At 45.3% G+C, this 18,406-nt stretch overlaps 1 protein-coding gene and 1 long non-coding RNA gene across 4 annotated transcripts in view; one reads left to right on the forward strand and one right to left on the reverse strand.

Moving 5' to 3' along the window:
- Positions 1 to 18,406, reverse strand: part of Svopl (SV2 related protein homolog (rat)-like) — a 63,271-nt gene that overhangs the window by 42,471 nt on the left and 2,394 nt on the right. For all 3 annotated transcript variants that reach the window (NM_177200.4, XM_011241386.3, XM_017321644.2), the window contains exons 2-7: positions 15,325 to 15,435; positions 14,862 to 14,953; positions 10,504 to 10,602; positions 4,810 to 4,881; positions 3,382 to 3,506; positions 741 to 804 (exon numbers count right to left, since the gene is read on the reverse strand). In NM_177200.4, coding sequence (NP_796174.2) covers positions 741 to 804; positions 3,382 to 3,506; positions 4,810 to 4,881; positions 10,504 to 10,602; positions 14,862 to 14,953; positions 15,325 to 15,406 — 534 coding nt within the window. In that variant the 5' untranslated portion in view covers positions 15,407 to 15,435. The remainder of the gene's footprint in view (positions 1 to 740; positions 805 to 3,381; positions 3,507 to 4,809; positions 4,882 to 10,503; positions 10,603 to 14,861; positions 14,954 to 15,324; positions 15,436 to 18,406) is intronic.
- On the forward strand, positions 6,450 to 9,287 carry Gm33494. The gene is made up of 3 exons (XR_377553.3): positions 6,450 to 7,772; positions 8,130 to 8,211; positions 9,198 to 9,287. It is a non-coding gene; the product is annotated as a predicted gene, 33494 (long non-coding RNA).

Raw genomic sequence — 18,406 nt, forward strand, 5'->3', positions numbered from 1 at the left:
AGGAAGCCTGCCACAGTACTAGACAGACAGATCACTTAGTATTGAAGTATAAAGTACAGACACTATGATAAAGATGCATTCCTGGTCATAAAACACTGAAGACAAAACCTGGTGAGAAATTGGACTCACCATTGGGTGTTTCTGGTTCTTGACAGTTGTTGTTGCCTAAATTCTGTGTCAAAAAAAAGCAAAACGACTTCCTGTTTTATTTATTGCCAAATACATTAAACCTTAGTGGAGAGGGTCTTCTTTCTCCTGGACATTCACTGGAGTTGAGGCATTAGGGTCTGAGGGCACCAAAAATAGTTCGGGGGAGCAAGACTGATAGAGCTTCTGTCTAGTCAACAGCCAGCCAGGGTCTGTGGGGGCCCTGAAGGAACAGCAGCTGCCAAGACACAATCATGGTGCCTTCCTCCAAGTGAGAGCAATATGGATCTGGACACACCAGCATCTTTGGAAGAAAGATGGGACATGCAAAAAGGGTAGGAGCTCTCTCCTTCTCTGAAGTCTCAGTGAGGTGAAAGAGGTCATTTTAGATGTACTTAAGCATCATTGCTGGGCGGCACAAGTCCCCAGCTCAGAAAATCTTCAGATTGGACCTCAGGCATTAGACATGCTTCATGTCCATCAGTTGGTCCCAATGTCAATCAAGTGTTTGAGTGCTTGGTTGGAAGGAAGGCAACCCACAGTCCTGTTCCTTCAGTAGCACGAGGCTCCATGGAGTTCCCACTTCACCTTACCTGCGACAAGGGCAGCATGTAGCCTCGGTATTTTGTGGGCAAAAATTCAGTCTTTATGATTAACCTGCACAGGGAATGGAGAAACCCGGTCATTCTGTTTTTAGAAAACCAAACAACTTTCCTTTAAATGATCACAAGTTTGTACGTCAATAAGGACATTATAAGCATAACGGGGAGGGAAGACTTTAGAGCTGGCTCAGCAGGTAAGAGCACTGTGGTTCCTGCCTGGGACCTGAGATTGGGTCTCAGAACCACATTGGTACTCATAATCACCCTTAATTCCAGTTCCAAGGCATCTGACACCCTTTTCTAACCTCAGAGGGCACCAGGCACTCACTGGATACACATGCATGCATGCATGCATACATACATAAATATGAGCGTATGTACATACATACATGCTGCAAAGCACTGACACACATACATCTAAAAAGTGTTTTAATTAAAAAGGAGCTCGTTGTATATGAAACTATAATTGTTACAGTGACTTTTCACTTCCAGTGAGACATGAACTTTCAACTGCTCCTCACTGGTCCCTTTGCCACTGCAGTCATTTTAAACAGGGACATTAGTCCTTCTGCTTCGGCCAAGAAAAGCTTTGGGAAACAGCTTTGTCAAATCGAATCACCTTTTTGATGTAAAACACACTTAAGAAATAAAAATATACCCAAGGAGAGGCAAAGAATTTTCACTGAGGACAGTCACAGTGCAGTTGTGGTTCATGCATGGGACCTAACGGTTTCTAATGAAGTACGGAGTGACTTGTAAATAGAAGAAACAGAATGAGAGCCCAGCAATTTTACATTGATTTCTGTTAGCATTATTAGCTAGAGAGGGGTCTGCCTGCCTTCCTTCCTTCCTTCCTTCCTTCCTTCCTTCCTTCCTTCCTTCCTTCCTTCCTAAGTATTCCTCCTTCTCACAGGAGATTTTTAAGCTCTTTCAACATCTACTCTTATCTGGCTCTCAACTCAGATACTTAACTAATGCCCCAGGGAAAACCACTTCTGTTTCCAACACATTAAGGCAATGCCAGGTGCTTTCACTTCTCCCGGGGAGATTGAAGGAGAACATGCCTCAAGTCACCCCAGAGGGAATAGCCTGAGGGGTTCTGTGGATTGCTAGATGGCCCCATAACAGGAACATTAACACAGCAACTCACACCCAAACACTGAGACCCTGCACAGTTACCTAGCAGCAGGAGACAGGTTGGCAGGAAACAGACAGCCATATTCATTTAAGCCTACTTCAGAATTTTTCCCTCTGCTTTGCAAATTCTTTCTGGTATGGGTTTTGTTTTTTATTTATTTATTTTTTATCCAAATTTTTTTCAAATATTTTTTGTTTTATTTTTAAGTGTGTGTGTCTCTGTGTGTGTGTGTGTGTGTGTGTGTGTGTGTGTGTGTGTGTTCATGTGCACGTGAGTGGGTGTGGTTTGCAGGTTCCAAAGGACACCAGAGGCATCAAATTTCCCCTGCAGCTGATTTGAATTTGGGCCCTTCTGCAAGAGTGGTAAGTACTCTTAACCCCTGAGCCATTTCTTTAGTCCGGTGTAGTTTTAAACTATAGGGCAATGGCACTTTGTAATGGATGGTTGCTCCTGAGTGTTACAAGTGCTTGTATTTGGCCCCAGAGTAAGCTGTCTCTTCTCTCTTTTGAAGTAAGAGGGGTTGACAGGGGACAACAGGAAGGGATAGGAAGAGTGCCACGAAACAGTGTACAGGAAAAAGCTTAAATCCCATGTGCTTTGACCTACTTTCCAAACCAAGACCTTGACACTTAACCTGACTTAACCACTTCTGCCCCTGAGCTACAGGACTAACATGAGGTTCATCTACTTAGCATAGTCATGAGCGTGCGCATCCTGTCTGCCTGTATATGAATCTGTGCCCCCCCCCTCTGTGTGTGTATGTGAATGTGTACATGTGTGTCTGTCTCTCTCTTTGTCTCTATGTCTGTCTGTGACTGTGTGTATGTATGTCTCTGTCTCTGTGTGCATGTGTGTGTGTGTGTGTGTTGTCTACCTGTCTTAGTCAGGGTTTCTATTCCTGCACTAACATCATGACCAAGAAACAAGTTGGGGAGGGAAGGGTTTATTCAGCTTACACTTCCACATTGCTGTTATCACCAAAGAAAGTCAGGACTGGAACTCAAGCAGGTCAGGAAGCAGGAGCTGATGCAGAGGCCATGGAGGGATGTTCTTTACTGACTTGCTTCCCCTGGCTTGCTCAGCCTGCTCTCTTATAGAACCAAGACTACCAGCCCAGGGATGGTCCCACCGACAAGGGGCCTTTCCCCCTTGATCACTAATTGAGAAAATGCCTTACAGCTGGATCTCATGGAGGCATTTCCTCAACTGAAGCTCCTTTTTTTGTGATAACTCCAGCTGTGTCAAGTTGACACAAAACTAGCCAGTACACTATCTGTATATAAATCTGTGTCCCCCACACTCTACGTGTGAATGTGTACATGTGTGTGTATGTCTCTCTCTACGTGTGTGTCTGTGACTGTGTGCATGTATGTCTCTCTGTCTCTCTCTCTCTCTCTCTGTGTGTGTGTGTGTGTGCTTGCCCACATTTTCGAGTGCACTCATACACATGTAGGGCATCAACATTTCTCTCCCAAAGACTGGAGCAAGTCTTACCCTTGAGCATGGCCAGACACTCCACAGCCTACCATCGTCCGCAGAAAGACAAACCAGATGTAGGAGGGGGAGAAAGAGGTCAGTAAGGAGAAGTAGGCTCCCCACAGGAACGAGAGCAGCAAAATCTGAAGCAAGGAAAGAACACTTGTTACTGGACCAGCCTGGGGAATGAAAGGGTCTCGGACGCCTCTAGAGGTGGGTGTTTCCTCTGTGGGACATCAGACCACAGCACCTGCTGGTCTCTCACAGTCTCCACTGACACACTCAGGCCATTCCCTGTCTGAAAGACCCTTTATTGTGTCTAGCATGTCCACCCTCAGAGGTAACACAAAACAAAGCTCTGTCCTCCCTCCTCCCAGAGCTGTAAGGAGCAAAAGGAGACCCTGTGTTGGAAAGTGTATACGAAGCAAACTTGAAGCATTGCTTTTTCTTATTTACAAGAACAACAAGTATGAACTAAACTTCCCAAGAATACAAAGCTATGCTGATGATTTTACAGAACTGGTTGGCTGCTGAGAGCTGTAACTTCAGAAAGCTGTACTACTGAAGATCCAAAGCCAAATTATCTTAGGATATCCTTAGCTCTCTCAATAAACACTTTTCACCCACCTCTGTATCAGATCCAACATCCTAGTGATTATAAGGTAAAACCTTTAGATTACATTAACTTAATTAGCTTTCACTGTCTCCAAACTAAAAAAAAAAAAAAAAAAAAAATGTCATCAGATAACATCTGGGCCCTACAGCAGAGATTCATTCCCCTGCTTTGCTTAAGCCACCAATCTAATGTCCCCAGCAGGTGTATTTGCTATTAAATAGCAAGACCAAGTTGGAACATTGTCTTAGGGTTGAAACACCATGACCAAAGGAAATTGGGGAAGGGTTTGTCTTACTCTTCCACATCAGTGTTCACCATCTAAGGAAGTCAGAACAGGAACCCAAACAGGGCAGAAACCTGGGGGCAGGAGCTGATGCCGATGCTGTGAAGGGATGCTGCTAACTGGCTTGCTCCGCATGGCTTGCTCAGTCTGCTCTCTTATAGAATCCAGGACCACCAACCTGTTGATGGCACCACCCACAATGGGCCTGGTTCTCTCTCAACCACCACTAATTAAGACAACTCCCTACAGATTCACCTTCAGCTGGATCTTATGGAAACATTTTCTCAACTGAGGCTCCCTTCTCTCTGATGACTCTAGTTTGTGTCAAGTTGACATAAAAGTAGCCAGCACAAATGTGGTATTTGGGATAACCTGAATCTGTGTTCCTGCTGGCCACAGTCACTTGTGTTTGGCTCCTGAATAATCTCTCTTATGCCCTTTGAGGTGAGAGGTATTGACATGGGGCAAGTCCATGGAAGAGAAGCAATAGGGAGAGTGTCCCAAAGGCGGTTGTGGGGTGTGTGCAATCCTACATGGCCTGACCTACCTTCCAGCGGCCATATCTGTCAGCCAGGAGACCAAAAAGGATGCTGGATACCATGTAGCCAAAAAACACCATCTAGAATCAGGGTGGGAAAAAAAAAATAACAATGTTCTAAGCAGAAAACACCAGTACACTGTGTGTTTGCTATATTAAGCAAATAGCCACCCCAAGTAAAATTAGGCTGCAGATGGGTTTCCCAAAGCATTCCAGAGCTCAGGGAGCACAGGCAGGGAGCACAGGCAGGCTCCTGAGGTCAGTGTCTATACTTCTTTTACAAACATACTATATCGACATGCCCCAGGTGGAAACGAGTCCACAGAGCAGGAAACTGCTTCCCTTCTCCCAGACACTGGCTTCAGCCGTGCCCAAACCAAAGCTGTGACTTCCCATTGTCACTGAAGATCTGGTCATGCCTGTTATGCCTTACTCCAACACAAGGTGCTGCCACCAGAGCAGCCTTTCGTTGTACTTCTCAAAGGCTGGGGATAAGGCTCAGTCAGTAGGATGCTTGCTTAGCACACATAAAGCCCTGGGTTCTATCCCCAGCTCCACATAAAATCAGGCATGAGGGTTCATGTCTAATCCCGGCACTCTAGAGGTAGAAGCAAGAGGGTCCGAAATTTAATGTTATCCTTGGGTGCATAGTGGATTGGAGCCAGCTTGGGCTACGTGGATGCAGAGAATCATAGACTCAGCTTGGTCTAGCTGCCTTGACAGGTACTGGTCATAGGTATCTCAGGTTAAAATCCTGACTTCTCCCCAGAAGAAGACACATAGGGGCACTATGTGTCTTTCAGTTCCTGAGAAATCAGGGCACTCCCCGGGGCAGTGGAACATTCGGGTCATCTGTGTATCTCTGCGCTCCCTAGAAATCAGCAAAGCACATAAACACTTGGCTGGCTAATTACCCTTAATTAGTCATTAGTCTTTTTTTACCCTGTATAACTTGTGAACAACATTGTATCCTGGCAACTACAACTGGATTCTGTTTCTGATAAGCATATAAAAAGTCTGATTGCTTGCAATAAACTTGTCCTAGCCTCAGTCTTGCTGAGAGCCTTCCAAGCCAGGCCTGGTTTTCATTCCCACCAACCGTATTAGGAGACTTGGTTCAGTATGTAAGCGCTGGCTGGTGCTTAGCATAGAGACCCTGTCTCCATAAACAAAAAAAAAATACACAAAATCTCTGAACTTGTAAACCCTGAGGCAAAGCTGCCTTGTTTTCCTTTCTTGTCTAACACTTCACTCTGCCCTGGTTCTATGTGTGTGCCTGTGCACTTAGCACCTACTTCTGCCTTCCAGACAATTGCTTTCCCCTTAGGAAGCCTCCTGGCTGCTGCCTACAGGAAGAGAGGCACGATGCCAGCTCTGCCTCCAGCACTACTACGCCTCCTTCCCTTCTCCTTTCCTTCCTCTCCTGCTTCCTGATGCCCCTCCCCCACTCCCCGTTGTCATGTCCCATATATTCTGTTATCTTCGGTTCTCATCTTCCCCGACCCTCCCTAGACATCTTTTCCCCACTCATGGTCCTCATCTTAGCTTCATGGCACATATCTGCCCTAAACACATATTTAAGACTTAGAAGCTGAGACCCACATGAGAGAGAAAACATGTAGTGGTTGCCTTCCTGAGTCTGGGATACTTGGTTTAACATAATGATTTCCAGTTCCATACATTTCCATACAGTGTCATGACTTTTCCTTATGGCTGGTTAAAGTTCTACTTTGTACATGCACCACAATTTCTTGTGCGTTCATCCGCTGGTGGGACCTCTAGGATGACTCCGTCTCTAGCTAGTGTGCACAGGGCAGCAGTCACAGCCATGCAAGTGTCTCTGCGGCTGGACCAAGAGTATTTTAAGAATATCCCCTGGAGCAGTATGGCTGGATCATGTAATAGCTCTAGTCTTAGTGTTTTTGAGAAGCCTGCTGCATACTGATTTCCATGGAGGCTACATCAGTCTCAACAGTGAATAAGGGCTCCCCCTCCCCCACACCCTTGCCAACAGTTGTGGTCACTCGTTTTCTGCATGACAGCCATTGTGACTATGGTGATAGAAAAATCTTGAAGTCATTTTAATTTTCATTTCTCTGACGGCTAAGGATGCTGAATATTTTAAATGTCTACTGGCTGTTTAAATTTCTTCTTTGGAGAACTGTTCATACCATATACTACATCAATGATTTAATGGAAAATTTGGGTTCTTGGTGTGGTTTTTTTTCCCCAGTTCTTTACATGTTTTTTGGTATTGGCCTCCTGTCTGAGTTGACAGATTTTTCTCCCTTTCTGTAGACTGCCTCTACACTCTGCTTCCTTGGCTGGCTTTTTAATTTCACATAATCCCACTGGCCAACTGGGGTCATTTCCTGTGTTATTGGAGTCTTTTAGAAAATTCTTGCTTATTCCTGTGTCTTGAAGGATTCCTCCTGTTTCCCTCTGGCAGTTTCAGTGTTTCAGGTTTTATATTAAGGTCTCTGATCCATTTTGAATTGATTTTTGTGCAAGGCGAGATGTAGTTCTAATTTCATCCTTCGTGTGTGTATACTCAGTTTTCCCAGCAGTCTTTGCAGACAGGCTATATGCTCTCCCATAGGTGTTTTTGACACCTTTCTCAAAACCTGCGTGGCCATGGCCATGGGGTTTATGTCTGGGTCAACTGCTGTATGCCCTCAGTCTGCATGTGGACTTTAGCCACCACCGCTCTGTGTTTGTCATTATGGCTCTGTAATGTCATTTGAAATCAGGGACCTGCATTAATCTCTCTGCTTATGGTAGCTTTGACCATGAGGGATCTTCTGTGTTTACACATTAACACTAGGATTGTTTCTTTCTAGTTCTTCAGAGAGTATCATTGGAATTTTGATGGGGATTGGAGTGAATCTTCAGGCTGCCCTCACCAATACATACAGCCACTTTCAGAGTGTTAATTCTGTCGATCCATGAACTTGGAGTCTTCCCACTTTCTGGTATAGTCTTTGCTTTTTTTTTTTTTTTCCTGCCCTGGCTCTATTCTGGGACAGAAACTGGACTCATAGCCTGTGTTAGCCCCGAAGCCTGCATTTCTGTAACACTGCATGGCAACAGGACACTTCACAGCTCCTTAGCACTCTTCCCTGTGGAGCTCTGACCTTGTATTTAATATAAAATAGGATTCTGCCAATTATAGTGCTACATCTGTAATCCCAGCACCCAGAGACTGAATGGATGGGGGTGGGGTGGGGCATACAAATGAAAAGCCTGAGCTGCTAGTGAGATTCCCCAATCAGTCACAAAACAACTTTCTGACTTAAGCACTACACACTCTTCTGATTTTTTTTTTTCAGAAAAGGACAGATGTCCTGCTGTGACTGGACACACATCTGGACCTCCAAGACATGGAAAGAAGCAGGATTTGAACTTGCCTTAGTAAGGGTTTTACTGCTATGAACAGACACCATGACTAAGGCAACATTATAAGGACAATGTTTAATTGGGGCTGGCTTACAGGTTCAGAGGTTCAGTCCATTATCATCAAGGCAGGAGCATGGCAGCATCCAGGCAGACATGGTGCAGGCAGAGCTGAGAGTTCTACATCTTCATCTGAAGGCTGCTATTGGAAGACTGACTTACAGGAAGCTAGGATGAGGATCTTAAAACCCACACCCAAGTGACACACCTACTCCAACAAGGCCACACCTACTCCAACAAGGCCACACCTTCTAATAGTGCCACTCCCTGGGCTGAGCATATACAAACCATAACAGAACTTACTACACATTAAGTAAGAGGTTACAGAGAAGTTCTTAGGGAGAGAGCAGAGGTCCATCACAGATTTAAGTTCAGAGGAGACTGTGAGTGGAAAGGTGACCATCTGTCCTCACTATTCTACCAAGCAAGGGTCACTCCTCTGTGCATATCCTTGCAAGGTAGAAAGGTATGGGGGTTTGAATAAGTATGACCCCCCCCCCCAATGAACTCATGTGTTTGAATGCTTGGCCCATAGGGAGTGACACTATTGGGAGGTGTGCCCTTACTGCAGTAGGAAGAAGTGTGTCACTGTAAAGGCAGGCTTTGAGGTCTTATATGTGCTCAAGCTATACTCAGTGTAACACAGTCTCCTTCTGTTGTCTTCGGATCAAGATGTAGAACTCTCAACTGCTCCAGCACTAAGTCTGCCTGCATACTGCCCTGCTTCCCACCAGAATGGTAATGGACTAAGCCTCTGAAACTGTAAGCCAGCCCCGGCTAAATGTTTTCCTTTCTGCGAGTTGCTGTGGAAGTGGTGTATCTTTACACCCAAGAGACTCTAACTAAGGCAAAAGAATATAAGGCAGGGAATTGGGGGGGGGGGTCAACAAGAAAGCATCTAGAATTTTCCATAACCACTTTCAGACATTAACCACATCTTACAGAATCCCTCCCTCGAAGCTTCTGCCACCTGCCTGTTCCAGGTCACCACCTTCCTGACTCCCAGACAGTTCTCTCAGTCTGGCCATGTCCTGGAATGTCATTCTATGTTAGGTACTGTCTTTATTAAAATCAAATTTAATGACAAGTAAGCTGTACAGGCTGGTTTTGTGTGTTAACTTGACACCACTGGAATTATCACAGAATAAGGAGCCTCCCTTGAGGAAATGCCTCCATGAGATCCAGCTGTAAGGCATTTTCTCAATTAGTGATCAAGGGTGGGAGGGCCCATTGTGGGTGGTTCCATCTTTGGGCTGCTAGTCTTGGGTTCTATAAGAAAGCAAGCTGAGCAAGCCAGGGGACGCAAGCTATTAAGTAACACCCCTCCATGGCCTCTGTTTCAGCTCCTGCTTCCTGCCCTATGTGAGTTTCTGTCCTAACTTCCTTTGATGACGAACAGCAGTATGGAAGTGTAAGCTGAATAAACCCTTTCCTCCCCAACTTGCTTCTTGGTCATGATGTTTTGTGCAGGAATAGAAACCCTGACTAAGACATAGCCAACTCCTTTCTCATTACCCTGTGCTTCTCCAGAACTCCTAGGCTGATGTCATTGCCTTAGTAATTCCAGAACACACAGTCTCACCTCCGGGCACTGCCATTAACCACCACACACTGCCTCCCTGTTATCCGGCCCATCAGCCATACTTCCTCAGATTTCTTGGAACACCCAATCATAGCCCTTCAGTGGCTGCTCACATCCACGACATGGCCTCACATTTTCAATAGGCCTTCTTTGCATACGAGCCAAACCATGTGCCAGATAGAAAGCATACTTTAATATCCGTTTTGTAAGAAACATAATGACTATGAAGTACAAATCCTTTAGGTAAAGTTGCTTCTTGTTACATAGACTGGGAATCTGAAAACTACAACATATACTGTGTCAAATGTCTTTTTCAGGGAGGGCTTAATGCTTTGGTGGATGTCGAGTGGAGATCAGCTGGAGAGCGGGATGCTAGGGAGGAGGGGCTGGGGCTGTGATTGATGGCAGTGCATGAAGGTGAGACTGTTCTAGAATTATTGAGGAGATAACATCAGCTAGGAATGCTTGAATACTCACAGTTACTCACTAGACTAAAAAAGAATGAGAAAAAGGCATTGAATGCTAACTGCATAGGGCTGGAAGCCCACGCACTTTGGAGGCCAGCACTGTCCATCACAGGTTAGGGTTGCTGTGAGCTCTCAGAGTACTGGAAAGAAAGCTGAGCGCTGACGTTGTTCATTCACAGAGCACCGGCAGCAGGTACTCACCGTGGTGACAAATGCCACCTGCCAGTTCTCCAGCTGCCATTCACATCGGATAACAGGAGACACAACTGCTATTAACATGATCTCCATGGCCTCCACAACCTGAAAGAGAAGGAGGACATGAAGTCACATCTATACACAGCTCACCTCAGCTCCTCACAAACATGTCACCCTCATAGTCCCCATGTCCCCTAGGTCAGCAGTTCTCAACCTGGGGGTTGTCACCTAAGATCACCAGAAAACACAAATACTTATCTTATGATTCATCACAGTAGCAAAACTACAGTTATGAAACAGCAATGAAAATAATTTTATGGTGAGGGGGGAGTCACCACAACTTGAGGAACTGTATTAAAGGGTCACAGCATTAGAGAGTTGGGAACCACTCCCCTACATGGAGGGGGATACAGTAGAGCCAGTCACAGTCGTATAGCCCTGTGATCCCACCCGGGCAGGAGCACCATGGGTTTGAGATCAGCACTGGCTGGCTTCAAGACCCTGAATCAAGAAACCCAAAGCACAACAAAAAGAAAATAGATACCTATAGTCCACCCTTAGCTTTCATAGATGTAATATTCATAGTTTGCACAACTTAAGAGTATCCCTAAAGACTGAGAGCACATATTCCCTTGTGATCTTGCTGGCCTGTGCATTTGCTCAGGTATACTGACTGAGGGGCCAGGCACTTAGCTAATGGGTGAGCCTGGCTAGTCTCGGCATATTATTCGGATGGTAGGACACACCTTTCCAAATGGGGTTTTAAAATAGCTTCTCACATCAGGAAGCTGGGCTCTCAAGAAGACTGGGAAGTTTCTGAAGGCTGAAACAGTAATACAACTGACACAGGTTCAGAGCTCATAATCAGGACATATCGTCTCCTGAGCACACGGCACAGCATGAGCTACTGAGTGTTTCAAGAAGAGAATGGATAACTAGTGTTCTAGTTTGCTTCCTGGTGTGATGAACACCATGACCAAAAGCAACCAGGGGAAGAAAAGGTTTATTTAACATACAGACTACAGTCCATCATAGAGAGAAGCCAGGGTGTAGTGGAGAATTAGCTAAACCACACTGTGCTCCTGGTTGCAAGCACACACACACCCAAGAGTTATCTGGATTCACTAATAAAATACACACACACACACCAGTTAATTTTAAATATGCCTTGACTAGTTCAAAGGCTGGGCAGTTCTAATCCTCTGCCCATTCCCTTCCAGTACCCCTCACTCAAAACCTTCTAAATCTATGTTTTATCTCTGCCACCCTATTACCTTCTGGGTGGCCCCTCCTATAGGGTTGCTTTCCCTTTCCACCTACATTTTGAATGAATTTTCTTCTGCAGCTCTAAATCCATCTCCCGTCCATTCTCCCAGTCCCTAGCTCACACAAATCTAAAAGTCCCACCTCAGTCTACCTACCCAGCCGTTGGCCATTGGTTTTTTTAATTGATCGATCAAAAACCAATTGGGGACAAGGGCCTTCAGTATTTGGACACAGTGTCTTAGTCGGGGTTTCTATTCCTGGACAAAACATCATGACCAAGAAGCAAGTTGGGGAGGAAAGGGTTTATTGAGCTTACACTTCCATACTGCTGTTCATTACCAAGGAAGTCAGGACTGGAACTCAAGAAGGTCAGAAAGCAGAAGCTGATGCAGAGGCCATGGAGGGATGTTCTTTACTGGTTTGCCTTCACTGGCTTGCTCAGCCTGCTCTCTTATAGAACCAAGACTACCAGCCCAGGGATGGTCCCATCTACAAGGGGCCCTCCCCCTTGATCACTAATTGAGAAAATGCCCCACAGCTGGATCTCATGGAGGAATTTCCCCAACTGAAGCTCCTTTCTCTGTGATAACTCCAGCCTGTGTTAAGTTGGCACACAAAACCAGCCAGTACAGATAGATTCCCAATTTGGGGGGGCCAGGTTAATTCAAAGCATTAGAACCAATCCCCAACACCATGGAAGGAGCTCAAAGCAGAAACCTGCAGGCAGGGACTAAAGCAGAGTCTACGGAAGAACGTCATTTATAGGCTTGCTTAGCTACCTTTCTCAAACAGCCCAGGCCTATCTGCCCAAGGTGGGGACCACCCCTAATGAGCATCCATCCAATCCATCCTTGCATTAATCAGCAATCAACAAAATGTTCCCCTGACATGCCCACAGTTCAATCTAATGGGGTCCATTCTTTGGTTGAGGTTTCCTCTTCCCAAGCAAGCAAATCTAGCCAAAACAATCCATATCCAATATTCCATTTCAGGGTGGGTTTATCTCCCAAGGAAAGAAAGCAGATGCCAGAATAGAAACAGGTGAATTAGGTTTTAGAAGACCCACAAAACAACAACCAACCAATCAACCAACCAACCAACCTACCAGAGACTTGATAGCACAGGATGAGCTTCTTAAAGACAGTTGCAGAGAGAGACATGCCCAAGGGTGGATACGACTCACTTCTAACATATACACATATAAATATATATAATATGTTATACAAACTAATAATATTATATACAAATAGTAAATAATTAACACTAAGACAATATACTAATATTTGTTATACTAAATTTTATATCAGTATACTATATTAGTATGATATTAAATATTACTCTAGTATTTAATTTAGTGTGTGTGTGTGTGTGTGTGTGTGTGTGTGTGTGTGTGTGTGTTTGTGTGTGTATGTGAGTGTGTGTGTTTGAGTATGCATGTGTACCATATGTATGCAGGAGCCATGGCAGACAGAAGGTCGTATTGGGTCCCCTGGAACTGGAGTTACAGATAGTTGTGAGCTGGCAGGCATTGTGAGTGCTGGAATGAAACCTGGGTCTTCTGAAAGAGCAACAAATGCCATCCCTCTAGCCCAACCTTATTTTCTTGGTCTCTTAATCTAAGAGCTCATGGATTTGTCTTGACTGGATGGCCAGCAGACACCAGGGACCTTATCTTCCCCTCCCACTGGGACTGCAGGTGCATCACCACTGAATGCAGCCTTAGTATGAATGCTGGGGCTCAGACTCAGGCACAATCTTTGTTTTTGAGATAGGGCTGGCTTTGAACTCTTGACCTCAAGTGATCCTCATACCTCAGGCTAGATATCTACTGGAACTACAGTGCCTACCACTATGCCCAACCAGATCTGAGGACTTGCACCTGCAGGACAGAATGAACACTGACATCATAGACAAAGAAGAGGAAGGAGAAATAAAGGAAGAGAGCACGTTTGTCTGCGGGCTCTCTCCATGACACCGCTGGGACAGTCGTAGGATTGTTTATTACAGTAATGTGGAGGCCTGGCATGGAAAGGGGGAGCCATGATCCCTAAGCTGCCGGGCTTTTTTGTTAGTGTTGGCTTGTCTCCCCTACAGGATCGCAGCTGTGCTCAGAGTTCAGATACTGGGGTGTTTTAGCAGAGGACTCAGACAGCATGAACATCCCAGGGAAGCGTTCAATTTACCAAACTTGTCTTCCAATCTTCCTGCTTCCTCCTCTCAAGTCCCAGAATCACACCCATGTGTTACCTGCTTTCAGTTAGTGAATATTTGGTGAAAGTCTTAAGAGAATTAAATATTTAGGACAGCAATAACCTAATCTACCATACCAAGGACAACAAAATAAAACCCCATTTCCCAAAAGAAAGATTTGATTTGATTTGATTTGATTTGATTTGATTTGATTTGATTTGATTAGATCTTTGTACTGGGGGTGGTGTGCATCTCTCCCAGAGTCTGGCTGGAACTTCACATGCTAGGCAAGCTCTTTTTCACCAGCCCTTCCTAAAACTTAAAAAAGCCTAAACGTGTGCATGTGTGTGTGCATGTGTGTATAAGGGTATGTGCCACTGTGTACATCTGGAGGAAAGTTAGATCTCACATATCCCTAGCTGGCCTCGAACTCAACACCTAGCAGAAGATTACCTTAAACTCCTGATTCTCTTATAGCTATCTGCCAAATACAGTGACTACAGATGCACCCACCATGCCTAACACACAACACCAAGGATTTTGGAGAAACAAATACCACTGATATGAAGGAAATGACTGAGTCTCTTAGGGGATCTAGAGTCTTCCCGACAGCAGGTGCTCCAGGTGTTACCAATGCACACATGCTCAGAGCTTGCAGCTACTCCACGTGGAGTAACCCCACAGTCCTTTCCCTTCTTCCCAAGAGCTCAGTGTAAACCTCTAAGATGGAGTCTTGAATTACCAGAACAGACACGTTCCCAGCCAACCCACTGCAAAGGCTGATGAAATAATTTCCACAGGATTCCTACTCCCGGGAATGGGCAGTCCAGTGCTGGGGGTCAGCAGGAACTTGGTGCTAAACAGTGAGGACAGAATCACAGCCACAGAGCTTCTCCAAGTGTGCTCACCCCGGTGCTGCCCATGATTAGGAAGAGTGCAATGTGGAAGCGCCCGAAGCCGATGGTCTCCACCGCATCCTCCACCGTGAATGTCTTGGTCTCTGACAAGGAAGGCAGAGTATGAGAACCACTTGGTGTGGGGGCAGGGGAACCCTTGAGGACCATGGCCCACCTCTACAGGTATATGCAACATTATTATTTCTTATTCCGTCTTGTGTAGCCTAGACTGACTTCAAACGCCTACGTAGCTGAGGATGACCTTGAACTCCTGACTCTCAGGCTTCTACCTCTCACACGGGATTACAGACAGGTACCTCTGTACCCAGTTTATGTGGTACTGAGAATCAAATGTAGGGCTTTGTGCAGGTTAGGCAAATAGTCCACCACCTGACCCACAGCCTTGACCCCTAAGTCATTATTACAGCAATGTTAAACACTAGTTTGAAAGCTGGCATTTGGGGGATGGTCTTACCTTTCTGCTGCGGTTCTGGGGCTGCCTGGCTCAGTTTCCGAAGGCTGATGATTGTCACGGGCTCTGTCTGCTTGGCTGCCATCTAGGTCACTGATTCCCCACACAGCTCCCCTAATGAAGCCAGGGTTAGTAGCAGAGAAGAAATATCATGGCTATAGAATACATATCACACGCTAAGTCCACTCCATGCAAAATTGCCTTGAGCCCTCAAAAGTCTAGAAGGTAGGTTGGTAGATAGGCTGAGTCAGCAAAGTGCTTGCTGTGCACACATGAGGACCTTTTTGTATATATAGAACCCATGGGGAAAAGCTGATGTGGAGATGAGAAGTTTCCTGGGGCTTTCTGGACAGCCAGCATGGCCAAATCCATGAGTTGCATACCAGTGAGAGACCCTGCTTCAGAAAACGGTGCACAGCATTCCTGAGTGACCACACCCTAGACTGACCCATACTATGCACATACACATGCACATACACCTAAGGTTGACCTCTACATACAACACGCACGAGCACTCACATACGTGCACACGCAAGTCCTGGGATATGTTTGTCCTCTGTCATCCACTTCATCTGTGACAGACTACCCTTGTGTTTAGAGTCCCTCCACTGTTTAGTGGCTTGAGGAATTTGCCTTCTTCTGAACTTCCTTTTCCTCACCCCTAAAATGGGAATAATATAGTATTGTACCTAACTCTTAGGCTGGTGTGAGGAGAAACAAGTTAGCTCACAAAAGCGTTTATCCTCCACCTGTTGTGCACTGACCTGCTCGATTAGAGGAAGCTGAGAGCACTGGTCACTGCTGCTGTTAGGACTGCTAATTAAGCATTTGATGTCACACAACACACACACACACACTCACACAAAGTGATGACAACAGTGGCACATGCCTTCAATCTCAGCACTCAGAACAGAGAAACCCTGACTTGATTAAAAAAAAAAAAAAAAAAAAAGACTGAAAAACCTGGAAATACAGTGAGTATGTTAAAATGTATTTTCTCATAGGAAATTCAAAATGAAAACCTCACTGGTTGTCGTGGTTACATGGGAAGACTCAGTATCATGAAAACAAAACACTCAAAAGAGGCCATATGAAGTCAACAACTCCGGGACAGACTGGGGAGCAGCTCATAAGCCACAAAGAAACTTAAGCTCACACCCCCGAGAATAGCGATTATCAAAACGTTGGAAAAGGGCTTGAGGATGTAACAGTGGCAGAGCACGTGTGTGACACATGTGAAATTGTAGGACCCTTGCACACTGTTAGAGTGTAAATTGGCACAGCCATCATGGCTAGAGTACGATGTCTCCTCAAAAAAAAATATTTTTTTAATCAATAGCTTTTTTTTTAAAGATTTATTTATTATTTATTATATGTAAGTACACTGTAGCTGTCTTCAGACACACCAGGAGAGGGCATCAGATCTCATTACGGATTGTTGTGAGCCACCATGTGGTTGCTGGGATTTGAACTCTGGACCTTCGGAAGAGCAGTCGGGTACTCTTACCTGCTGAGCCATCTCACCAGCCCCAAAAATATTTTTTTAAAAAGTAAAAGTAGAATGGGTCTCCAGAGGAACTGGAGGCAGTTTATCCTAAAGGAAAGCCTGTATCTCGGGTCACACTACAACATCACTTACAACAGCCAAGACAGAAAGCAACCTGACCATCTACTGATGGATATGCGTATAAGAAAAATGCACCCTGTACATAAAACAGAGTATTATCCAGCCATAAAAGAAGGAAATCCCGCATGGGTAACAACATGATGCCAAGCGACTAAGTCGGGTATAGAAGGGATCAGTTTGACTCAGATGATGGTGCTGGGAAAGAGTAACTGCCCGGCATGTGAGACAGGGTCATAGTCTGGGCAGCTAGCACAGGATGCAGCCAGTCTGAGGGACAGACCCTACACAGGAGGCACAGGACACTGTGTTCTATACTAAACCTTTATGCTAAGTGCCTCACAAGGTGGAGGAGGAAGAGGCCACAGCAGCAGTGAAATGAAGCAACCTGAGGTGAGTAGATTTAGCCACAAACATTCAGGATGGCTCCATTGCTGCATACTTACCTCCAAACGGATACAGTCACTGTGTGTGATGTGACAACTTCTTGTAGTCCAATAAAACTGACACATCACACACAGACACACCCAGAAACATGTCTCCTCTTCCTAGAACCTAGAAGCCACAGACAGTTGCCTACAGTAGCCCAGGATGGGCATCCCTGTGTGTCAAGTGTTGGAGGGATGTCTGGTGTTTTGTGGGCCCCTGTGAGGACTTCAAGGGAGGGCATAATGTGTTCCATGTCCTAAGAATTGTCCGACACAGCTGGTGACACACAAGATAGACCTTAAAACAACTACCCTGTGGCAATGAAATCCTTTTGTGTCTTTTGGGTTTTGGGTTTGGTTTTTATTTTGTTTGTTTGTTTGTTTGGTTTGGTTTGGTTTGGTTTTGGGGTTTTTTTCCCTCTAGAAAGTCACTGTCACAGAGAGCACACATATTCCCAGAAGGGAATCACAACAATGCTACTCAGCAATAATCCATGAAATTGTCCCTCCTAAGCAGCAAAAACAAAAGGAAGTTATTCTAAATAACAGAAGCCACAGTGTGACATCATCTAGATGGACACAGGTCCATCTTCTCTACCGAGTAAAGACTTAAAAGTAGGGCAGTGATGTTACCAGAAATCTTGGGGAGTCCCAGCAAGTCAGGGTCCTCCTTTGTGGATCTTAAGTCTCTTCAGTAAAACCACTTAAGAACAGAGATAAACAGAAGCTCGGGGCAGGATGAACTGAAATGGAACCTTGAGGACCATTTTTTAGAGCCAAAGGAAAAGGGCAGAGCAGGCTAGCTGTAAATCTCACAGCTGCCTCCAGGAGAAGGGAGAGAATAGGCTGGCCTGGATATCAGCCTGCTCTCAGGTAGCACAGTGGGGACCGTGAGCTTCCAAAAAGGAGCAAGGGGAGTTGGAGAGATGGCTTAGTAGTTAAGAGCACCTACTGCTCTTGCAGAGGACCTGGGTTAAGTTCCCAGCACACACACAAGGGCCAACAAGCTTCTCTAAGTCCACTTCCATGATCT

The sequence above is a fragment of the Mus musculus genome, chromosome 6, assembly GCF_000001635.26.
Source record: "Mus musculus strain C57BL/6J chromosome 6, GRCm38.p6 C57BL/6J".
NCBI classification, from domain to species: domain Eukaryota; kingdom Metazoa; phylum Chordata; class Mammalia; order Rodentia; family Muridae; genus Mus; species Mus musculus.